Source organism: Gadus macrocephalus, chromosome 6, assembly GCF_031168955.1.
Source record: "Gadus macrocephalus chromosome 6, ASM3116895v1".
NCBI classification, from domain to species: domain Eukaryota; kingdom Metazoa; phylum Chordata; class Actinopteri; order Gadiformes; family Gadidae; genus Gadus; species Gadus macrocephalus.
Genome location: NC_082387.1, coordinates 8,536,591 through 8,562,638, shown reverse-complemented (window position 1 = coordinate 8,562,638; position 26,048 = coordinate 8,536,591). Strand labels below are relative to the sequence as shown.

General features: G+C 45.1%; 1 protein-coding gene across 1 annotated transcript in view; it reads right to left on the bottom strand.

Moving 5' to 3' along the window:
* LOC132459085 (triple functional domain protein-like) overlaps positions 1-26,048 on the bottom strand; it is an 84,538-nt gene that overhangs the window by 31,108 nt on the left and 27,382 nt on the right. The window contains 19 exon segments of the mRNA XM_060053460.1: positions 3,122-3,422; positions 4,061-4,200; positions 6,169-6,270; positions 6,606-6,796; positions 11,423-11,534; positions 12,014-12,106; positions 12,450-12,539; positions 12,775-12,844; positions 13,289-13,398; positions 14,025-14,091; positions 15,789-15,904; positions 16,663-16,857; positions 18,153-18,275; positions 20,088-20,203; positions 20,835-20,949; positions 21,701-21,850; positions 22,169-22,261; positions 22,737-22,835; positions 23,926-24,045. Of these exon segments, the coding sequence (XP_059909443.1) occupies positions 3,122-3,422; positions 4,061-4,200; positions 6,169-6,270; positions 6,606-6,796; positions 11,423-11,534; positions 12,014-12,106; positions 12,450-12,539; positions 12,775-12,844; positions 13,289-13,398; positions 14,025-14,091; positions 15,789-15,904; positions 16,663-16,857; positions 18,153-18,275; positions 20,088-20,203; positions 20,835-20,949; positions 21,701-21,850; positions 22,169-22,261; positions 22,737-22,835; positions 23,926-24,045 (2,403 nt within the window).

The window sequence follows — 26,048 nt, the reverse complement described above, 5'->3', positions numbered from 1 at the left end:
GGGGGTCATCTTATAGATGCAAAAGATATCCTGTTTTAAGATCCTTTATTCAAACAACGCTAGTAGGAACAACTTTAACTATATATATAATAAGATTCATCATAGTTAGAGGGTGAGAGAGTGAGACAGAGACATTGACTGGGATAGAAACAGAGAGACAGAGACAGAGACAGGGACATAGAGAGAGACAGAGAGAGAGACAGAGAGAGAGACAGAGACAGAAACAGAGAGAGAGACAGAGAGAGAGACAGAGACAGAAACAGAGAGAGAGACAGAGAGAGAGACAGAGACAGAAACAGAGAGAGAGACAGAGAGAGAGACAGAGACAGAAACAGAGAGTGACAGAGAGTGAGACACAGAGACAGGACAGAGAGAGAGAAAGATGTAGAGGTATACAGACGTGTTATTACATATTGTAACATACCCGTTGGTAGTACGGTGACGCCAGTGAACAAAGGAGATGAGAAACAGGTCGGAAGCTGTTCTCCTCCGGTCTCTGCTCTGTTCTCCACTCCCTCATGCTGCCTGGATTCTAAAGGCTGCTTGAGCGTTTCCCCGGCAACAACTACCAACAACTACCAACTATTCTCCAATATGCTAAACGAAACAATCTGAAGCTTGTGAAATAGCCTTCGAAAATATATTGAAAAGATGAAAGGTGAATAAAAAAAAAGGCACCTGATACTAGAGACTGGATTGGTAGAGAAACACACTTCGTTGCAGGAATAGTCTGCGATGAGTCTGCCCGTGAATCTAATGATAGCCCTCTGAGTAAAGTTAGCGGTTCACTTCCTGAACACTTCCCAGGCGGGGCCGTTCGTAGTCCACATCCAATTCATTACTATGAGTGACTCCTCCTCCTCATCAAGTAGGCAGAAGAAAATAGCAAAAAATAAGGAACATAAAAATTTGAAATCATTCAAGAATTCAAAGTGAAGCCTTCTCCTGCATGGGTATCGTTGCGTGCAGCTAGCTGACTGCTCTCTCTCTGTGTCTCTGTGTCTCCCATGTAGAAGGGCAGACGGCGTGCTTCCTGTGAGCGAGATAGTGTGGGAGGCTGCCGCCTCAGACACTCACACGTCAGTCACCAAGCCAGGAAACACACACACACACACACACACACACACACACACACACACACACACACACACACACACACACACACACACACACACACACACACACACACACACACACACACACACACACATATACACACACAAGCACGCTTGTACACATGTATACAAACACAGCCAAACACATGTACACAAACATTCTCTCACTCACACACACACCTACATACACACCCACACACGTACACACCAACTCACACATATACACACGCAAACTCTCACAGACATAGACACGCACACACAAAAACCTTTCATAAACGCTCACTCGTTTATTCTCGGTTCATGCTCAAAGAGGCCGCTTTCAGAGAGTAATATGTGTGTGTGTGTGTGTGTGTGTGTGTGTGTGTGTGTGTGTGTGTGTGTGTGTGTGTGTGTGTGTGTGTGTGTGTGTGTGTGTGTGTGTGTGTGTGTGTGTGTGTGTGTGTGTGTGTGTGTGTGTGTGGAAAATTAACTGTCCTCCTGCACACAATCAGGCATCCATGGCCAACAGGGGCACTCAGCAATAGTGCGACAAGTGTGCACTCTGCCTATTCACTTCTCATCCACGACTCGCATGCTAATAGCCAACCAAACAGCGTCCGGTCTGTCATGGGGGATTCAGGTCTTTTCAAAGTAATGGTACAATATGGAGGTTTCAACAATATAGATGGTTTATCCAGGGCCGTTGCACCAAGTCCTGGGCCCCTATACAAGAGGTACTGATGGGCCCCCCTGCGCTGAATTGTTGACGGGGGGGGGGGGGGGGGGGGGGGGGGTGGTGGAAGGATCAATTGTTGACGGGGGGGGGTGGGGGGGGGCCCCCCCTGGGCTGTGGGCCCCTAGAATCGTCATCACCTTTCACCCGACGGCCCTGGGTTTATCATTAAGGATGAATTATCAATAAGGATGGGTTAACATTAAGGATGGGTTTACAATAAGGATTGTTTATCGATAAGGGTGGTTTGAGAATAAGGATGTTTTAAGAATAAGTATGGTTTATCAATAAGTTCAAACCGATGTTTTCACTACAGCAGGTGTGAGCGATGGCTCAGTTTGTGTTGAAAAGCTACCATCCCAGACTGTTCCCATGTCTCTGTTTGCTTCTCTTTTCACACCGACCGGTTACCAAAAAATAAGCTTCATTCCGGATCGAGAGACGGGGCTGAGCTGTGTTTAGATGTGTTTGGAGATCACAGAAAAGGTGGTATAGATAGAAGGGGATACTAGCTTGTGACACATTGATTTTGTCTGGGAATGTTTCGGTTGCGGCATTTCATCGTCACTTCTGCAGAATGTATGGGGGTGGACATTCTGTGCTGTTAGGGCCACGCATACAAACATATACACACACACGCATATAGACACACACACATATATACACACACACACACATGCACACACACACACACACACACACACACAACACACACACACACACACACACACACATCGATATATATATAGATATGCATACATAGAGACAGACACAAACATATACACACACACGTATATATACACACACACACGCACACACACATCGATATATATGGTACATATATTCAGACAGACACAAACCCGTACACAGACACACACTTGGTGGGGATGAGCCAGAATCGACGCATTAACACTAACACACACCGACAGTTACACAAGCAGATGGATTTGTAGCAGTGGATCTTAGCTCTTGCTGTTCACCTGCCAGTCAGTGATTAGGAAGAGAACACCAAACCATGGAGGATAGATGTGTGGGTGCAGTGAGATGGTTTTCCCCACACTCACCAGTTCGTTTTTGGCATTTTGTGGTTGTAGCGACAAAAATGAATCTTTCTGAGGTGTGGAAATGTGACAACTGCAATCTACTGTGGGTTTGTATGTGTGTGTCTCTGACTGTGTGTACCTATGTGTGTGTGTGTGTGTGTATCTATATCTGTGTTTCTGTGTGTGTGTGTGTGTGTGTGTGTGTGTGTGTGGATTTGTGTGTGTGGTGTGTTTGTTTGTGTGTGTGTGAGTGTCTCTTTGTCTGTATGTCTCTGTGTCTGTGTGTGTATTATAAATGTGTCTGTTACTAGGTTTGTGGGTGTGAGTGAGTGAGTGAGTGAGTGAGTGAGTGAGTGAGTGAGTGAGTGAGTGAGTGAGTGAGTGAGTGAGTGAGTGAGTGAGTGAGTGAGTGAGTGAGTGTGAGTGTGCGTGTGTGTGCGTGTGTGTCCTACCTTGTCGCTGTCCAGGGTGTTCTGGGAGGTGCGTGAGGCGATGGAGATGGTGTCTGGCTGGCTGCTGGCGTCACCCTGGCTGTCCAGATCCTCTCCATCCCTGCTGGGGGACCAGAGTCAGGGGGTCAGGGCGAGGAGAGCAATGAGGTCCTTCATCATCATCCTCATCATCCTCACCATCACCACCACCACCATCATCATCACCATCGCCATCATCATCATCATCATCATCATCATCATCATCACCATCGCCATCATCATCATCATCATTACCATCATCATTATCACCATCATCTCCCCCACCACCACCACCATCATCATCATCACCATCGCCATCATCATCATCATCACCATCATCATCATCATCGCCATCATCATCATCATCATCCTCCCCACCACCATCATCATCATCATCACAATCATCACCATCGCCATCATCATCATCATCACCATTGCCATCATCATCCTCTCACCCCCCATCATCATCATCATCATCGTCATCATCATCCTCAGTCATATTTATTTGCTAAATTAAAAATAACAATTAGGCGACATAAATGTGCACGATACCAAATGCTAACAAATATTTTAGCCTTGACTTTCTGAGTAGCATATCCTTCTGTCTGACTGCTGTCTTCTTAAGTGTGTGTATGGATCACTAGGATTTTTCCCACGATGCCCTAGTGGAGAGGGAGGGAGGGGAGGGGAGGGGAGGGGTGGGGGGGGGGGGGTCCGTACCGTCTGCCTTTGTGTTTGGTCGTGGTGGCCTTGGGCATGTGGATGGGCTCCTTCAGCGCCCCCCGCAGGTGGATGGTTCGCTCCTGGATCACCTCCCGGATGTGTTTGATCCAGTCCTGCTTGTTCTCGATGCTGGAAGCCTGTGGGCGGGAACAGACGCCGTTAGGACTGGTCTAGGATCTGCATCCTCAGCGTCCTACTCGTTAATACATTTTGAATCCTGACTGTTGATGCTGCTGCGCTCTTATTGTGAAAGGGACAGCTGTGGAGGGGGAATCGTTGTCTAACGCTCTCCAGGGTGTTTTGTTTTAACCATCTCCCCCTGTCCGACGATGCCTTCACTGATAGGAGTCTGTGATGCTGTGACGCTCTTATTGTGAAAGGGACAGCTTTGGAGGGGGAATCAGTGCCTAACACTCTATATGGTGTTTCGTTTGAATCCTCTCCCTGTCCTACGCTACGGCCCGTCATCCATATGAGTCGGTGATGCTGAGACGCTCTTATTGTGAAAGGGACAGCTTCGGAGGGGAATCTTACAATGTCTAACACTCTCCATGGTGTTTCGTTTAAACCCATCTCCCTGTTCGACGGCCCCGTCACCCATAGGAGTCGGTGATGCTGTGACGCTCTTATTGTGAAAGGGACAGCTGTGGAGGGGAATCTAGCACCTGTCCGTTTTGTGCTGTTGGCTCCTTCCCCAGCATCTTGTGGTTGTGCTGGCTGTCTATATATCTTTATTGCTGTAGCTGTGGATAAAGTGACTCACTTCCTCAGTCGCCATCGCACAGCTTAGACCTGATGAGACTATATGAGCGATGGAACCGGAATAGCAAAGTAAACAAATATCCGCAAGACGCCGCGACTGGCCTAAAGGCAGGTGGGGAAATTAACGACCTGGGGGGCGCCGTGATGTTTATAACTCTGAGAGGCGATATGTGAGTTGAGTTGTCTAATTAGCGTTAGACCGGGTTCCCTTTACTACTGACGCTACTACGCCTAGCAACCAGCGGCGCCAAGGCCGTGGCGTTATGCAACAGTCAAATTAGGATAGCCATCGCGGCTTATATAAGACCGCCGGCTAGAGGGCAGGAAGGGTCTCAAGCATATCAACGCTTGTTTTTTTTATTAAGCACACACCACGCATACAAACATAAACCCACGCGTACACAAACCAACGTGAGCCCTGAGACACAGACGCACAGTGTGAGTGTGCGTGCGTGCGTGTGTGTGTGGCTGTGTTTACGCTTGTATGTGTGTTTGGTTGTGCATGTGTGTGCATGTGCATGCGTGTGTGTGTGTGTGTATGTGCCTGTGTGAGAATGTAAGGGTGAGTTAGTGTGTGTGTGTGTGTGTGCGTGGTTGTGCGTGTGTCTGTGTCTGTGTGAGTGTGGTTGTGTGTGTGTGTGTGTGTGTGTGTGTGTGTGTGTGTGTGTGTGTGTGTGTGTGTGTGTGTGTGTGTGTGTGTGTGTGTGTGTGTGTGTGTGTGTGTGTTTGTGTGTGTAGGTGATTGTGTGTGTGTATCATGAGTGTTATGGATGAGCTTGGTGTCCTGACCCAGCGATTGCTATGCCAAGACTGTGTACTGTGAACAAAGTAGCAGGAACAAAAGTTGACGTCTCCCAGAGACAATGTGGAGGATTTGGTGGGGGAAGTGAAGCTTTCTCCAAACAATGCAGCAGTGATGAGAGGGCGCACTTGAACAACTATGAGTGAAGCTATGAAACATCAGTTCTCTGCAGCAAAAGGAACAGGAAATTAAAACCCAGAGAGGACATTGCGATCACACGGGTCAGATTCATGAATGGAAACCCTGAATAAAACCTAGATGACAATATACTACCGCAAAAGAAATCCACAAAACCCCAGGAAAAAAGGGATAAAACCAATAGATGGAACACGTAAGACACAAAAGGAGCTCTGATGCTGTATTAAACACACAAAATACGGAAAAATGGTAATCCTGCTTGTGTAATTAAGTTATCCTGCATGCCAATCCTCTGCCATGTTAACTTTGAAAACCTGTGATCTAAGGAAAGAAGACATTTTCTCCTTAAATATTTTTCTGTGCCTGCCATGCTTGTGATACAGGTTGTCATGTCAGGTCGTACCTTGAGCACGATCTTGTTGTCGGAGGTGGGGGTCCTTCCCACCCAGAGGGCGAACTTGCAGGGGTCCCCTTCCACGTGCTCCGTCACTCCCAGCTCGGAAGTCTGCGGTCGGGTGGATTGGACGAAACAGGGTTAGCAACCGATTCACAACGTAGCCATGATAACGTAGCGTACTGAACTACGAGCCAGGATTCCTGCTCCATCCACAGGCTGGAAACAAGAGCAACTTCGCTTTGGCTCAGTTGTCATTCTGACACTTACTTTGGTTTTTTCAGTTTATTTGCAGCTACTTCAGTGTTTCAAGTGCAGCAGCGTGTAGCAGAGCAAACCTTTTGACCGTGACACGCCAAACACCTCAATAGAAAGGGTCAAACCACCAACCGCACCGGTTCGCCTGATCTCATAGAGCATCATTTCCAAGAGAGCTTTCAACGTACAAACATCTTGCTCTTGTAGAGGTATTTGCTGTGTCCGTTGGAGTCCTTGACCTCCTTGCTGAAGATCAGGGACATCTCGAACAGGAAGAGGTGGCGCTCGCGGCCTTTGCGGATCAGGGTCTTGGGGTCCCACACCTGGAAGGACTCCTGCAGGATCAGCTCTCCCTGGGAGTCGATGTTCCCGTCGAAGCCTGCGGCGGGACGAGGCGGGAAAGACACGCACACACATAGACACACACAAACACGCACCCACGCACACACACACACACGCAGGTCAATGCTTGTCCGATTCACACAAATGATATCAAAGGAAAACAATTTTCAAAAACAGAAAATGAATATGAAGGTGATGTTGAAACAAACTTATTTAAAACTAGAAGCAAAACATAGAAACTAAACTAAGATGAAACTAAATAAATGCATACATACATAATGTTAGGGATGAACCTGAACATATATATGAAGTTTGGGTAACCCTTCCTTTTTTTAAGGACTACCTAATTACCAGGTAGTTACCCGGTACATACATGGTAAATCATAGTGTATTACTGGGTAATTACCACTGGTAATAAGAAGGTAAATACAGAGGTAGTTACCCGGTAAATACATGGTAAATCATAGTGTATTACTGGGTAATTACCACTGGTAATAAGAAGGTAAATACAGAGGAATTATCCGGTAAATTATAGTGTATTACTGCGTAATTACCACTGGTAATAAGAAGGTAAATACAGAGGAATTACAGCTGATGTACCAAGTAAAACCTCCACTATCACCCATCAACTCAACTAAGTAGCGTGTAGTTGTAACTGTTGTAGGTTGGTAATAACTCCGATATTGTGTACTTCCTAGGAAATTAGGCAACCAATTCTTAGAAACACCTATTATCCAAGGTTTATGTTGGTAACAGCCCAAATTTAATGATGTACTATCTAGAAATTAGCATAGTACTTTCCAATAAAATACTTTTTCTTAGTTATTATTCATAGCTACACCCATTTAGATAGGGTTTATTCGATTTACCACCATGGAATTACTTACCTGGTAACAACCTCTGCAGGAACAGTTTTCCTCTAGTGTCATGGTACATCTTCTTAAATACTTGGTACGAAGCCGTTTGTTTCCATGGTATTACCAGGTTCTTACCATATAATTTATAATAGATACATTCCATTATCCATTCAGTCAACACAAACATGTACCATGTACGTTCTGCGACGTTACCAAGTAAAACACGAGAATTTACCCAGTAATTAAGCTGAAACTGTACTGTAAAAGGAAGCCTTGTTTGTTTCCATGGTATTACCAGGTTCTTACCATATAATTTGTAATACATTCCCTTTTCCATGCAGTCAACACAAACTTGTACCATGTTCGTTCTGCGACGTTACCAAGTAAAACACACCAATTTACCCAGTAAGTAAGCTGAAACTGTATTTCCTGAAACAATTCCATGGTAACGTCTCTGCCACCAGTCGGTGAGTGTAATTTGCTGACGGTCCCTAAAACAGGTAGCAGCCAGAACGTAAATGACGTTGTTGCACAGACATCGATGGCGCCAACATGTGTTTGTGATTTTTCGCGATACGGCGTCCTAAACCGTCCTCAACATACTAAGCCCATGATGTATTGCACTTATGTTGATGAATCCGATTGGGTGGTAAACCGAATAACTGGCGAATATCAAACCGGAGGCTAACTTGCACCTGTTGAGGTGGCATGCTCCGGTAGAACTGCTCTTTAGCATCGCGCTAACCGGGGCTAACAGAGCCTGTCTCTTCCCGTCCTATTAACTGTACTTATGGGAGAGAGCCCGATTAAATCCGGATATTTCAATAAATTGGGTGTTATAGGTTTTAAACAACATGTCCGAGTTATTTGAATGACAGAAGCTCCGCTAGCTCGATGCTAAAGGGCTAACCGGAGCTAACAGCCTGTCCCCTCCCGTCCTATTAACAGTATTTATGGCTATGCCTTTTTCTCTTTTCAATATGACCAAACACAATGGCCAGAGGACCAGCATCCTTTTTTAACTGATGAACAAAATAATCTTTGAGTTCTACATGTTCTAGAAGTATTCATTAATTGACAGTCCTAATGTTTATTTTCTTGTCTTCTGATTCTTTATTACAGTATGGAAGGGGAGATTTGGAGGTACCTGGTCAGGTCTTGGTCAGCCTTCAAATCCCAGATGTGGAGACTGCAGGGATACCTCACAGAGAAGACACTAAAGAGCTATCTCTCATTCATCGAGTGGACTCATTGGTTTGTGAATGACCACAAAGATGCTCCCATAGGCAGATTGCTGCATGGCATTCACCACTTATTCAAATTGGTTGAAGCAGTCTTCCTTGTGGTCACTTGCCATAACACTGTCATGTGTTTTATGAAAACACCATCAGTAACATTTAAATTGAGTTGATGTGGACGGCTCTTTTTTTTGTCAGATTTCTTCAGTGTTCAGTGCCTGTTTGTGAGATATGCATTGTTTGAAAGATAAGCCTTTGATTTTGTTTAATTTTAATATGCCTTTCATCAACAGTGGTTTGGGGTTTTATGACAACAATTAAAGTGCTTAACTACTGGTGAACGATGTTGCAGAACATATATGGTTTGTGTTGATTGCATGGAAAAGGGAATAACCAGTTACAACTTATATGGTAAGAGCCTGGTAATACCATGGAAACAAACAAGGCTTCCTTTTACAGTACAGTTTCAGCTTAATTACTGGGTAAATTGTCGTGTTTTACATGGTAACGTCGCAGAACGTACATGGTAAAAGTTTGTGTTGAATGCATGGAAAAGGGAATAATGTATTACAAATTAAATGGTAAGAACCTGGTAATACCATGGAAACAAACGAGGCTTCCTTTTACAGTACAGTTTCAGCTTAATTACTGGGTAAATTGTCGTGTTTAACTTGGTAACGTCGCAGAACGTACATGGTACAAGTTTGTGTTGACTGCATGGAAAAGGGAATAATGTATTAGAAATTATATGGTAAGAACCTGGTAATACCATGGAAATAAACGAGGCTTCCTTTTACAGTACAGTTTCAGCTTAATTACTGGGTAAATTGGTGTGTTTTACTTGGTAACGTCGCAGAACGTACATGGTACAAGTTTGTGTTGACTGCATGGATAATGGAATGTATCTATTATAAATTATATGGTAAGAACCTGGTAATACCATGGAAACAAACGGCTTTGTACCCAGTATTTAAGAAGATGTACCATAACACTAGAGGAAAACTGTTCCTGCAGAGGTTGTTACCAGGTAAGTAATTCCATAGTGGTAAATCGAATAAACCCTTTCTAAATGGGTGTAGCTACGAATAATAACTAAGAAAAAGTATTTTATTGGAAAGCACTAAGCTAATTTCTAGATAGTACATCATTAAACTTGGGCTGTTAACAACATAAACCTTGGATAATAGGTGTTTATAAGAATTGGTTGCCTAATTTCCTAGGAAGTACACAATATCAGAGTTATTACCAACCTAAAACAGTTACAACTACACGCTACTTAGTTGAGTTGATGGGTAATAGTGGAGGTTTTACTTAGTACTTCAGCTGTAATTCCTCTGTATTTACCTTCTTATTACCAGTGGTAATTACACAGTAATACACTATAATTTACCGGATAATTCCTCTGTATTTACCTTCTTATTACCAGTGGTAATTACCCAGTAATACACTATGATTTATCATGTATTTGCTGAGTAACTACCTCTGTATTTACCTTCTTATTACCAGTGGTAATTACCCAGTAATACACTATGATTTACCATGTATGTACCGGGTAAATACCTAGTAATTAGGGGACTGTAAAAGGAAGGGTTACCGAAGTTTGACATCCAATGTTAGCAAGGGGACCAAGAAATCCTCCTTTAATCTGAGACACAGTGCCATGATTTCTGTAGAGAGGCTAAGACTGCATAGAGGCTCAGACTAATTCAGAACTCTGCTGCTAGGCTTCTGACAAAACAAAGAGCAGAGAGCATATCAACCAGCATTAACGGCTCTGCTCTGGCTCCCCGTGTGGTTCAGAATCACCTCAAAGTCCTTCTCACCATGGAATAGGTTACCTCAGGACATCACAGAGGCAAGTTTAGAAAAAACATCTTTAAGCGCCAGTTAAAAACCCATCTCTTCAATTAAGCTTTTCATAACCATTTTATAAGACAAATGATCAAGCCTTTAATTTGCAATTTGGCCATGCTTCTTTTCTCTGCCGTTTTATTGTATTTATTCATTATGTTATAGTTTTTGTTTATAATATGACAGATAATATGAAGGGGTTTTCTTTCTTTTGCGTTTTTATCTACAGCACTTTGAACTGCATTCTTATCTTCTAATAATGCTAATGAATAAAGCCTATTATTATTAAAGCATTGCTTAAAACCTTAATAAGCATTAACGAATGAATGCATGCATTAACATGACAGAAGAAAAATAGTGTTAGTTTATCAATGAAATTTATGACATTTGACAGAAAACTGACCATTTTCATGTCTCAATCCTCAAGATATTTTTGTGTGTGTGTTTTCTGTGTGTGCGTATGTGTGGTGTGTGCGTGTGTGTGCATATGTGTGGTGTGTGTGTGTGTTCTGTGTATGTATGTTTTTGTGTGTGTGTGTGCTTGCGTGGGGTTTGTGACGGTGATGACAACCCCAGCCGCGGGGATGGTTGCGTGGGTACCGTCGCCAGGTTTGTTCCAGCTCCCCGGCCTCGAGAGCGTATGTGCGTGTTGTTATGTATATCCTCCGCCCACCACCTCGCTGACGGCGGGGGGCGAGGTGGAGGTGAAGCACCCACCGTCCAGCATGGAGAGGTGCATGGCGTCGTTGGCTCTCTTGGGGACGCTGAGCATCACCTCCAGGCCGTCCTTGATCTCCCCCTTCCCCTCCTCGCAGCAGGTCAAGAGCTCCTAGCACGCGGAATACAGGCAAGCAGACGTTGTTGTATACTTTCTTTTTTAACAACATTTGAGTACGAATGTTGCACTGCCCGATGAATAAAGTAGTCGGGTTTCCCCTTTTTTTCCTTGTTATCGACATCGACGTCAACAACATTCATCAACGTCCTTGCACTTAAAAATATAATTTAGCATTGTGTATCGTCTTATCCTAGCTGTCTTTGTTGTATATGGGGAATGGGTTAATCTAACAATTGTTATTGCTTTGCACTTGGTTTTATGAACATCCTTGCTGTACAGATATGTATGGTTACTCTTTCTTCTGACTAATGTAGTTATTGCAAGACGCTTTGGATAAAAGCGTCTGCCAAATGCCCTTAAATGTAAAAGTAATCAACAAAATGGCAGACGGATCTCTATTCGGCGACGGCGCCTCCGCTTTGTTACGTTTTTCGCAGCTGTGTTTCTAGCGTTGCGTTCCTGGTCCATACCTTGAGCAGCAGCTGGTACTTGGTGATCCTCTGCACTGGTTTGATGAGGTAAGACGAGATGGAGTTTGCGAGTCTGTGCCTCTGCTGGATCTCCTGTTCCAGTCACCCGCCCCGAAACATAAAGAGAAAGAAAGCGCATTTCAACGAATAAGACTGCATAAGAAGAAGTGTGAAATAATGCTAATAATAATTCAATGAATAGGACCAGCCACCCTACAAAAGGATCTAGCAACACAAAAATATGCTATTCATGCGCTAATGCACCACAGAACTCCAGTTCGTTGGCATTTACAGAGCTATGATTAATAATCGCTACGCAACGGAAGCCTTCCGCAGAAGGAGTTAAGTGCTTTGTGAGGCAAACTTTAACCTGTGTTTCTCGATTTAGCTCCAACAGCCTTTCTTTAGTCTTGTCTATGACTAGTCGGTCACTTACGTCAAAATAGGGCCCTGCGTGTTCCAGGATGAGCTGGGTGGAGTCGGGCTTGTTCTTACAGTAGTTGACGTACATCTGGAACTTGTCCGCCTGGGCAGAGGGTAGACATGAGAGAATCGAACTTTCAATACACAGTACATGAATTGAGGAATGCAGACATTGAGTTAAAAAGACAAGCTGTATCATGTAACAGATGAGCAGTTAACTTATGTTCCCTGTCAAAGGTAAACCGTATATCTTTCGATGGGTTTCAGAAGTGTCAGCATTTTTTAAGAACAGAATAGGACTACGAGGGTTTGGTTTATGGAGACAATTGCTCTGTTACCCAGGTGACGAAGCAATGGCCCACATCTTCTGGAAGCTGCTCATATTTCTCCAACTCCTTGAGGAAGATACTGTAGGAATAAAAGGCAAACATAGTATATCAGGTCAATCTGTATTTCCTTTTGTAAATATTTAGGAGGAGTGTCTGACACATAGGACTGGGAGGACAAAACTGAATTTCTGGATTTCTGGCGAACTCAGAGCTGAAAATTAATTATGGATTTTAATTTAAATCTTTTAGGAGTGTTCTTCATTGCATTGAGTTTTTAAACTTTTCTATTCAAGTCTAAATGCTAATCAAAATTAAAATGACGTTACATATGTCTGTGACTAATGTGGCTGATGACTCATCTGCCTTATGCCAGAGTTATGGCATTTAGAAGGAGTAAAAACGACTTCACTGTTCAGACACTTGAAACATTAAAACTAATTATGCGGCACAGCCCACACTATGACGACAGTTGTAGTCAAGGGTCTGCGAAATCGTCTTTAGTTAAGCGGCCGTTTCTACTGACTTGTGGTGGAACTCGTAGAGGTCCTGCATGTTGCCGAAGATGATGTGCTCCTTGTTGATAATCCCTGGTGGGATCTCCTCTACACCACTGGTCATCTCCCACAGGTACGTCTGGACACCAGGAAGAAGAGGACAACCGTTAGCATTCAACGGTCGGACATCTTTGTAGTCCTTGTGGACAATTTAATGAGGATAGTATATAAAAATGTAAGATAGGGTGATGATTAGAAAACATGTTTTGGGGATTTATGTTCAACAACTGTATTACATATCTATTACTTGCATGTATTATTGCTTTGCCAAATACTTGATCTGCTTGGTCAAAAGGGCATTAGGCGGTCGGTTAATTCGTTACAGACCAGCCGTTGCTATGGACACTATTTCCAAACGTATATGCAAACAGACTTTTTTCAATCATTTCACATTGCATTAAGTGCTTATTAAATCAATGTAAAAATTCTTTGTTATATTTAGTTTCAAATGATTGATTGATTTTCGTAAGTAACAATGGTGTAAGTGGGATAATATACAGCGAGCCGGGATAATGTACAGCGAGCCGGATATTATTGCAAAATCATAATTCCCCCTAAATATTTGTCTACTTTTTCTGTGTGTTTTGTTTAGTAGGGTGGTTAATTCGTTGAGCTGATGGGGATTTGGCTGCTTTGTTCTGGTCCCATGCGTGTGTTTCTCTGGTGTGTTTGTGTGTTTGCGGCGGAGATTGGCGCGCCGCTCACATCCATGCACTCCCGTAGGTCTCTGACGTAGGTCTTCTCTGTTTGGATCAGCTCTGCCATGATGAACCTGAAAAGACCGCCACATTGTTAGAGCCCACAAAGGCCTCCCTCAAAGCGCTCCATTCGCAAACAGAAATCCATATTCACACAAAAATGTGTGCCGAGCTCCATTTTGAATTATCAACCACAAAACAGAAAGATATATACAAAAATCGGAAAGAGCAACAGCGATTCAACCAGTCACGACTCTAATTGAATATCCACACATTTACTCCCCGTTTACATCCGTGTATCCACAGAGTAAGCCTCCGTTTTGTAAGAAACACGACTCAGGCAGGCGTTGCATTCAGTCAGTGCAATGGCGCCGTATTCTCCAGAGGTAACTTAACCTGCTTAGGATTCCCTTTACACAGCAGCAAAGATAGAAAACGAAGAGAAGAAGGAGATAATGGTCTGGGGGGGGGATCAGCAGCGTTGACGCCACCCGCGTACACAACAGCAGCCCAGCCTCGTTCAACCTCATTATCTCGCCCTCCCGTCGTTGTGCTGTGTTTTGTAAAGGGCGACTGCAGAGCTGATAATGTCCGCCAAACAAAACACACACACACACACACACACACACACACACACACACACACACACACACACGCACACACGCACACACGCACACACGCGCGCGTGCGCGCTGGCGGTACCGGGTGTATGTGTGTGTTTGAGTTTTGTTCGATGGACTCTGAACAAGGGAAAGGAATAAAAACATTCAAATTGATAACAGGGAGGAATCTGTGTGAGGCTTTGATCCGCACAGGCACATTCACACTTTCTGTGGTCCTAATGAGGTAAACAATGCAGTAGAGTCTCGGCTTAGCACTATGGAAAGCCAGCGAGAACACCAGTCGTCGTTCGTCTACCGAGGGACGGGAGAGACGCTCATAAAGTAATTACATTGATAACATCAGTGATCCCTGGAAGTGTGAATTGAAAGGCTGTTTGAATGAGATATGAGCCCCAAGGGTACGGTAAAATGTCGTTCTATATGGCTAATTCTTAATTCATTCATTCTAAAGTTGTTCTTTTGAAGGTGGTGTTGGACAGTAAGGAAACTACCGAATCCTAATTATAATTGGTAATATATACAAACAAGAACACTGTGAGAGTTCCCTTAAGGTGTTGAGTGATTGCACGTGAGTGTGTGCGGGAGTGCATGCGAGTGTGTGTGAGTGCACTTGAGATCGGTGTTAGTGCACGTGAGTGTGCATGAGTGTGTATGAGTGCACCTGAGAGTGTGTGCGAGTGCACGTGAGCGTATATGAGTGTATGTGAGTGCATGTGAGTGTGTGTGAGTGCACATGAGAACGGTTTGAGTGCACGTGAGAGTGCATGACTGTGTGTGAGTGCACAAGAGTGCGTGTGTGAGTACATGAGAACGGTGTGAGTGCACGTGAGCGTATATGAGTGCATTTTAGTGTGTGTGAGAGTATGTGAGTGCACGTGAGAACGGTGTGAGTGCACGTGAGAGTGCACGTGAGAGTGCATGACTGTGTGTGAGTGCACCAGAGTGTGTGTGCGAGTACACCTGAGCGTGTCTGAGTGCATGCGAGTGTACGTGATTGCGTGCGAGTGTGTGCGATTGCGTGCGAGTGCACGTGAGTGTGTGTGTGTGAGTGCACGTGGGAATGTGCGCGTGCACGTGAGTGTGTGTGTGTGTGAGTTCACGTGAGAACGTGCGAGTGCACTTGTGTGTGTGACCGCTGCGTTACGCACTCTTTCCTGCGGGCGGACTTCCTCTTCTCCTCGTTGAGGTCGTGGGCAGCGTCCCTCAGTTTGACCTCTGACCCCGGGGCGCTGGCGGGAATGATGTCCAGCTGGAGGTCTTTACTCTGCGGACGGAGGGGAAAACAGCCACCAAGGGGCAATGGGAATCCAAGCTTGTGTGTGAGGACCAAATACGATTATGGTTTGGATGGTCATCGTATATTTTTTACTTTGTGTTCTGAATTAACGGTTGAATGAACAAGATGTTTTGGTGGGTGCTGTGTAATGTTGTGTAAATGTCCGCCATCAGTCAGTGATCGGTTATTGTAATACGCTATTGTAACACCGGTTTAAGAGCTGGCTATGGATCAATACTATAATCATCCCGATAGGAAATTTGGTTGTCAGAGCAGCATTATAAAAAGGAAACATTGCCATGAATAGGGATAATAATAAAGTATGAATCACGATAATAAAATGTACCACATTTGAATTTACATTCAGAATAATAACATATGAGAATTATGTGAACAAATATAATAAGGTGTAAGTAAACATCTGTTTTAAAGTAGGAGAACAATCGTGTTCTCACAAAAGTGTTTAATTAGCAGAACTCTTGTATATCCTATATAACTTTTTACTTATATACGTTCTTATTAAGATCGAATGAGGCGATATACACATCAAATGTATGAGTATTTCTCTTGTCTATGACGTTCTACAGGAAACGGAAAAGGTAACGTTCCCCAAAACGTGGCGAGAAAAAACCAAACCAAACCTAAAAAAAGTGATTTAGGAGTTACCTTCCCAAAAGACAGAAACACAAATAAAACAGCTAAAGGGAGGCAGTGGGGGGGGGGACGGGGGGGACAGAGGGACTCACAGCCTTGTTGGAGTCTGAGGGGATGCCGAGTGCTGACTCCAAACAGCCCCGGTACTTGTCCATGCGCACGGAGAAGTCCCGGTAGCGCTTATCGACGGACGCCACCCATTTCTTGATCTCCACCGCGTGGGCGTGGCCCTTGTCGCAGAAGCCGTCGGCCAGCTGGATCAACAGCTTTACGCGCTCTTTGGTTTGCTGTGGGTGGCCCACGGCGACAAGAGACATAGACACCCAACGCAGAGAACGAGAGGGAGAGAGAGAGAGAGAGAGAGAGAGAGAGAGAGAGAGAGAGAGAGAGAGAGAGAGAGAGAGAGAGAGAGAGAGAGAGAGAGAGAGAGAGAGAGAGAGAGAGAGAGAGAGAGAGAGAGAGGCACAGACACAGAGAGAGAGAGAGAGAGAGAGAGAGAGAGAGAGAGAGAGAGAGAGAGAGAGAGAGAGAGAGAGAAAGAGAGAGACACAGACAGAGACAGATAGAGAGAGAGAGAGGAACGGTGGTACAAAGTTTTGGCATAGCAGTGAGACGAAAAAAGAGGAGACAGAGAGGCACAGACAGAGACAGAGAGAGAGAGAGAAAAAGAGACACACAGAGAGAGAGAGAGAGAGAGAGAGAGAGAGAGAGAGAGACAGAGAGAGACAGAGAGAGAGAGAGAGGCACAGACAGAGACAGAGAGAGAGAGAAAGAGAGAGAGACACAGAGAGAGACAGAGAGAGAGAGAGAGAGAGAGAGAGAGAGAGAGAGAGAGAGAGAGAGAGAGAGAGGCACAGACAGAGACAGATGGGAGAGAGAGAGAGAGAGGAACGGTGGTACAAAGTGAAGGCATAGCAGTGAGACGAAAAAAGAAGAGAGAGAGAGAGAAGCAGGGAGATGGGTTAACAAAAGGTAGAGAGATACAGAGAGAGGGAGAGAGAGGGAGAGAGAGGGAGAGAGAGGGGAGAGAGACAGACACACAGACAGGGTTAACGTTTGGTTTGGTTACAGGGAGAAGTACAATAGATCTTTCTATTATAACACAGTGGCATACAAACAGCGGTGGGGCCGGACAATACAGCCTGCCCTGGGACTGGGCCAAAGGGTGGAAGGCTGAACCAAATAGGCCAGTCTCAACACAATGCTCCTGCATGGCGCACAATGCACTGACATGGGACACAACAACTCTACAAACGGTTCTTACTGTGAACAGCACGCACTTTACAAACACACTTTGATACGAGCGTATGAACGAACGCTGCCAATACGCCACTCAGATGGACACAGGTTGGATTTATTTTGGCTGACATGGAGACGATTAACCACACAGCCATGCACACGCAAACACACACACACACACACACGCACACCTTGGCTGTGATCTGGGCAAACTCACTCACACACACACACACACACACACACACACACACACACACACACACACACACACACACACACACACACACACACACACACACACACACACACACACACACACACACATACACACACACACACACACCTTGGCGGTGATCTGGAAGTCCTCGTGCTCTTTGAGCAGCTCCTGGGTGTGGTGGATGCTGGAGCCCGTGGAGGTGTGTGTGGACAGGTAGAAGTCTCCCGTGTCGTGGATCCACTCCAGTGCCTGCGGGCCAAGGGAGAGAGAGGGAGGGGGGGGGGGGGTGAGATGATTCATACATTCACCTGTTTAACCCTTTACAGCGAGGGAAATTATTTATAACAAAATAAAGAAAACAAAGAGTTTCTTCATTGTGGAAGCCCAAAAAAGTATTGAAAATGATGCGCTGGACTAAAGCATCTGCTGAATGACTGCTGAATCTGCTGAATGACTGCTGAATCTGCTGAATAAAAATGAGTTGCAGCCAATTTTGGAATGATTTAGAAGTTGTTCACTAGCAGAAGAAAACTCTCTCTCAGGCAAATATAGGCCCGAAATGGAGAAAAATATGCAGGCAGGGAAAAATGGATTTCTGCACCCCCTGCTATTTGTAATTTCCCCCTAAAACTGTGAGACCATTATTACTATTATTGTCCTTGTTTTCAGTGCAGTGTGCTCCACTTCCAATGTGGGGCAACAGGTGAGTGACTTATTGGATGGCACTGACATAAAGAGACCAATCAAACACAGGGAGGAAGAGAGGACAAGCAAGAACTTTGGGCCCTGGGGGTAAAACCTGGATATCCCTAGAATAGCCATGTCCTAGAAACCCTGACAAAATGTGATTGGTTGCTGCGAGTTCCGAGGTGGCTGCGCAGTTCTGCGGCCACTAGAGGGAGCAAACTACCCGATGTTTCACCATCCCAGACTTTTTTCCTCCCTTTTTACAGCTGGTGTGATTCAGATGGATACCGCCGACCCAATTTTAGAAAATAAATCCATTGACAAACAATTTGGATTTGACAAATTCAAAAAGTCTGGGGAACACACTAACCCGACCATAAGTAGGATTTAATTCTTTCCGATACTTTTCTGATTAGTGCTCAGGTGCCCTGAAAATAAAAGCTTTTTAAGGTGCACCTGAAATCATCAAGCAACATAACATCCATTCGTTTACCTCCATACCTTGAGTCCCTCGCATCTAAAATGCGACGGGACTCAACATACAATAGACTTTGCTTTTGGGACAGAAGCGTTCTTTCCCATGTTGTGTTTTCTTTTGGGGGACATATTGCAGGTTTGGGAGGTGGGGGGGGGGGGGGATGCATATTCCAGAGAGTGCTCTGTAATAAGCAGAGCGTTGACATATCTATGGTGTGTAATCACAGCAGCTCCAGACAGTGTTTGCGGAGCTCGTCCCTCCCTGTCGGGCGGTCTGCGTGGCTCCTCATACACTTTGCACACCGCATCATTACATGAGTATGGAAGGCCCGACGCGGGTCGAAAACAAACGCTGCGGAAGACGAAGGGGGGGGGGGGTGGCTTTAAAAAGGAAAACACAGCGAAAAGATTCACATGTTCCCGTGAATCGACTCTCAACTCAAGTCCTGTTGTTCAAATCGTTTTTCTCGTGTTTGAATCACAGCTAGTGTAGCTCAGGGCTAAATGTATACTTGTGTTGTGTTTCAGTGAGTTTATCTCAAACAGACAGGCTTGACACAATGGGGCTGGGGGGGGGGGGGGGTAATAAAGTGGTACAGATGTATTGAGTATTGTAGACAGTGTAAGTGGTAGTAGAGTTCTGTTCGGTACTTTTGGCAGAGAAACAAATACAGCAAAAAGGGAAGCATGCAAATTATTTATGGACACATACACATACAGTTGCAAACACTCGCCCACACACATCACACAAACGAACAGTCGCTCACACACACACACACACACACACACACACACACACACACACACACACACACACACACACACACACACACACACACACACACACACACACACACACACACACACACACACACACACACACACACAGGGGCCCACCTGTTTGGCGCTGCGCTCAAACACCACGTACTGCTGACACTGGTCCAGCCTCCTCTTCCTCATGGTCCAGAAGTGGAGCACCCTGTTCTCCCTCTGAAGCAGCTCATTGAGGATGTCTGAGAGGAGAGAGAGAGAGGAGAGGGGCTTTTATTCTGAAGGCTCACCAGGTTAACACAAACCCGGAGCATTACTTCCTCCTACCCCCTTTCGAACATTGCTTTTGTTTTATTTGTTCATCGTCTACTATTCTAACTTTGGTTTTTATTGCTTACATGTTTGAAATAAGGACGATCAATCAATCCCCCTGACGCAGGACTAAGAAGGTGACAAACAGAAGGTCAATGGGGCTCAGGAATACGATGTGCTTCACAAACTACTGTTTTTCAGTTGGAAGTATCATCAGTTCTATGTGAGGCCGTTCGGCTCTTAAATCACCTTCAACAAAATGACATTGTTTAACAGCTCAACATTAAGCACATTAGGTGGAAAAAAAGTACTGTTACTGTTACTTACTTTTATTTCTAGGCTTGACTGGCAAACCAATGATCTTTTGCTTTCAGTTGGCTTAACTTTCCTCATAACTTTTTTTTCCCCGTTTTAATGGTACTCTATTTGGCGGATTGCCGAAGCGTATCTGAAATCGGGGGATGGATTTACGTTGCCAGTGTCTGGCCCGAGGCGAGGGCAGCCTCTGCAGGTTGCCAGGTTGTGAATTTCAGGGTAAAAGCAGGAGCAGGGTCCACTTACTCTTGACCTGGGTCTCGGGGGCCTTGACGTGGGACAGCATGCCGGGCATGTTGACGCTGTTCCGGTGCAGGTACTTCAGGAAGACGTCTGCGTTGCGCCTGGCCAGTGTACAGGCCTGTAGGTCAGAGGTCACATGGGATAGAGGTCGTGAGAGAGGTCAACGAGGCAGAAGGGGGGGAAGGAGTCTGGGACTATGAGGTGGAACCTCCCTTCCGCCATATGTAAAGAACAACGAATCGAGTCTCATCTCGTTGCATCTCAGAGCTATTAGCTATAGGGGGCAGCATAGCGTAGCTATGATACTGCTGGCCAGAAGTCACTGGGTTTGTTCCCTCCCTCCTACCTTCGTGTCCGCAGCCTAACCTAATCCGTTTTCCCAGTCAGAAGACCAACCTTGACCTGCTCTTTAAAGACCTGTATCTCAATTCATAGAGTCTCTCTGGATAAGAGCTATGATTTGCTGCCAGATAGCTATGCTTAAAAGGTTACGCTGTGCATGAGTTTGACTCGTGCTATTCTGTAGCCTCTGGGGTTGTCCGTCTTTTTTTGGTGCACGTCTTCTGATTCATGATTACCACACACTCGTAGGCTAGTAACCAATCATTGGGGAACCTTAGAAATGTAAAAAGTGTTGAGAAAATCCAATTTAGATTTACTCTCTCTGTCTGCACTGCCAGTAAAACAAACAACCACAAATGAAGCCTTGTATTTCTGGCTCATCTTTCATATGGCTCATCTGCACTATATTGTGCAGCACTATAACTAATTTGTAGCTAGTCCTATTTTAAACTCTTCTCAGCCTCACTCGTCGCGTTTGGCTGAAATCGTCTGCTAAATGACAAGATGCAATGTAAACATCATCTCACCTTGAGGAAGGCCTCCTTCTGCTCCTGGTGCTTGCTGATCATGGGCGTGACGTGGTCCGACTCACAGTTGGGCCCCAGCTTATCAGCGCCCCCGCACCAGTCCTCCTCCCTCTTGTACTCCTGCTCCAGGCTTTCCAGCACGCTGCACACCTAGTTTGCCCAGAGACACGTGTTCACACTACAAGTACCATGATGCATTGCAACATTCCAAAACTGGACACAGTCCAAACTGGAACATTATGCAGATTGATAGATTAAGACAGACAGAAAACAAGAATTAGGATAAAATAAGATAGTTAATAATGGATTAATACCACACTGGAAATGTAAGAGCAGCAAAAAGTACTTAACGCTAGTAGAATTACAAAGTGGTAGGAACAAAGAACAAGGGAATAGGGGTTTGGGGGTATTTTGTAGCAGGAACCTGACAATAATCCTGTGTTTCATTGCATGGTAAAATGAGCCTACCTGCTCGGAGGTCTTGTAGAAGGCCACCGACGCGTTGACCAGCTTAAGCCTGTCCTCCATCTTCAGCATCAGCTGCTGCCAGTGGTCGGCCACCTGTAGGTCACACAGTCAAGGTCAGTGGGGCCTCTTTGATCAGAATATAGAGCAAATCGACACGCATGATAAATACAAGGCAAGGCAAGGCACATTATAGTCACTGCAGGAACCTCTGACACAGATAATATAACATTGAACGTTCAATGTATGTTTACACTGTCCAATATATTTTACAATATACTGTTTTGATGCGGACAACAAGGTACCTAAAGCGTATTTCGGAGATTGACTCAAATACGGTTGTCAACAGTATTAAAATTGTAGCGCCACACTGTTATGATATTAAGCGGTAATTGCAGTTTTGTGTTTGGCTTGAGTGTGTGTGTGTGTGTGTGTGTGTGTGTGTGTGTGTGTGTGTGTGTGTGTGTGTGTGTGTGTGTGTGTGTGTGTGTGTGTGTGTGTCTGTGTGTGTGTGTGTGCGTATGTGTGTGTGCTTGTGCTTGTGTGTGTGTGTGTTTGTGTGGGCGTCTACCTTCTCAGCACAGTCCCGGATGGTGTCCATGTCGTAGTGGTTGGCCTGCAGTAGGGCCTCAGCCTTCTGCTGGACCTGCAAGGCGCTCTGGTGGGTCTTCTGCACAATGGAATGGAGCCCAGATACAAAGTTACAGTTCTGAGAGTTTTGTACGGTTGGAACACGCGTCATCAAAGTCAAGGTTGAAGATTTCATAATCCCCCCCTGGTAGAAGATCTCTGTTCATGTTTAGCAGTAATCATTATATTATATCCACTACATTAACCTCAGCATAAAGTTGTTAAATACTAAGTAATTTAATGAAAGGTACAGTTAATTTCTTATCTCCTGTGTTCCTATTTTTTCTGTGTGTAACTGTGTATCTGTGTGTGTGTATCTGTGTGCTTATATGTCCGTGTGTGTGTGTGTGTGTATCTGTGTGCTTATATGTCCCTGTGTGTGTGTGTGTGTTTCTGTGTGTGTGTGTGTGTGTGTGTGTGTGTGTGTGTGTGTGTGTGTGTGTGTGTGTGTGTGTGTGTGTGTGTGTGTGTGTGTGTGTGTGTGTGTAAGTAGGTCAGGTGCAGACCTGCATTAAAATGAACCTGATTCAGGAGGGTAAAGGAAAGAAAGTTTTTTAAAAGGAAGGAGTAAGGCAGCTCGCTAGAGGTGAGAGAGACAGAAAGCGAGAGATAGACAGAGAGAGAGAGAGAGAGACGGAGAGAGAGAGAGAGAGAGAGAGACGGAGAGAGAGATAGATGGAGGGAGAGATAGACGGAGAGAAAGAGAGAGAGAGAGAGAGGGAGAAAGAGAGACGGAGAGATAGATGGGGAGAGAGAGAGAGAGAGAGAGAGAGAGAGAGAGAGAGAGAGAGAGAGAGAGAGAGAGAGAGAGAGAGAGAGAGAGAGAGAGAGAGAGAGAGAGAGAGAGAGAGAGAGAGAATGTTTATTAATAATGCATGATGTCTCTCGGGACGAGGGCTGGTTAGGCGGTATGCAAATCTGAAGCATCCTTTTAAATGTCCTCAGATGTGAAGGGAAATGGCCCAGCAGGGGGAGAGCGATCACACTGGGTCGGAACGAAGGGACGGGAAAAAACAGAAAGAAGGTAAACGGAAAGAACGGAAGGGCGGCGAACGATGCGTTTGAACGCGGTGAACAGGTGAGCCTTGTGCGCGTGGCGGACCGCCGGTGAAGCGCGGGACGACCCGTACCTCGATGGCGTGCTGAAACTGTTCGTGCTCCTTCTGCAGCTGCTCCGCCTCCTGCAGGGAGCTGGCAGTGATCAGCCCGGCGTTCAGCATGGACTCCCCGTTCCGGATCCAGCCCAGCACCTGTAACACGCACACACACACACAGACAAACACGCGCACACAGACACACAGACACATACACACACCCGCACACACACAGATACACACGTTAATATTAGTCCCTAGTTTCAGCGTCAACGTCATTTCAAAATGATTGCTAGTTAGCATATTATGAAAACGGATGTTATTGTATTTATTCAAATGTTTTATCTCAGGATACTGCACGGTGGAAAATGCAGCAGGCACGCCTGCATAAAACCATGTGAGCCCACACACACACACACACACACACACACACACACACGCACACGCACACGCACACGCACAAAGCGCATGTGTTACAGGTCAGAACTCGGTCATGGCAAATATCACTGTGCATTAATGTTGTGGACTTTTCATTTTCTCACATTGTCCCTCTCTCCCTCGTCCCTTTCCATACACAGACATATGAGAATATTTCCAAATGCATAATATATGGTTTGAGATGGGCTCGGTGGCTCAACTCCCTAGTGTGCAAACTGATGAATACACATTGTAGTGACGAAGGTTCGATTCCCACCAGTGACCCTATGCTATCAGTAATTCCCCCTCTTCTCCAACCCGCTTTCCTGTCTCTCTTCAATCTCCGGTCCATAAAGGCACAAAAACGCCTATACCATTTATTTTTTTAACGTGACATGTCTGCACATAATATTAAGTGTTAATTCATGTCGGACATAAAGTAGACATGCTTGGAGAATGACTGCACCTCAAACTATGCAAGCGGAGAAGAAATCATTATTATGATTAACTTCCACCTCATGGAGACTTTAAGATAACCTATGGAGTCTTTAATTAGCTACAATTAGTATTTCATTAGACACTTTTCTAGTTCAATGAAATCAGTACAATGGATTGTTTTCTAAATTGAACGTCAACATTGTGCCCCAGCAATTGACACACTGACCAAAACACCCTTCCTTCACATGATGGAAGTGCACCTGGCCGTTGCACACACTTACATCCCCCTTGCATGTGAGCTTTCCCCCCCCCCTGACTCCAGTCTGTTTCTCCCGCAGTTTCTGACTCAGCACACACACCTGCTCTGTTCCCCTGACACACAGCGTGTGGAATGCGGGCTTGGTCGTACAAAACACAAAAGAAAGAGAAATGACGATGCAACGCCTGTGTGCGCGCGTGTGTGTGCGCTTGTTTGTGTGTGTGTGTGTGTGTGTGTGTGTGTGTTTGTGGGTGTGCGGGTGTTGTTTCCGGTACTTTACACTAGCCGTGTAAGCATCTGCATTTGTGATGATCACAAGTGTCCTGATTTGGAAGTGTCTTCGTGAAACAGCGCATATTAACATGTGTTTACCCAGGGGACTTATGGCTAGACTCTGATCCACACATGTGTCTTTGTGTGTGTGTATGTATCTTAGTCTGTGTGTGTGTGTATGTGTGTGTGTGTGTCTGTGTCGTTGTGGGTGTGCGTGTTTGTGTCTTTGTGTGTGCGTGTGTGCGTGTGCATGTGTGTGCATCCCTGAGCTCACAGTTAGCTTGTACCTCATGTTTTCGTATCAGTCACTGTACTTTCCAGATAATTAAGAACACAAATGTACAGCATCATGTTAAAACTCAATGTACATGTTCGTACAGCAGGTTTAAGATGAAGACATATTTATACATACAACCCCATAACCCGCATCTTGTAAGGTCCAATCTTACAAGTCGGAAAAACACAAAATACATAATACGGCTCATGTACAAACACCAAATCCCCTTTATGTCAGAGCAAATAATAAATAAACCGAAACAGGGCGAGGATTAATGGCCAGCAGTTGTGTCCTAGTTCTGCGTTAGTGGATTGCTCCACTTTCTCAGCATGCTGCAGCGAATGAGTCAGTCGGCGAGGGACTACAGAGTTTGAATTGTGAGACAGAAATACGACTTGGAAATGTTTAAAAGTGAGTTTCACACGCAGAATTTTTAGATGTTTTACTTCATGCAACAGCTTGTTTTTCCTCTACTTATCTGAGCGAACTAAAAGG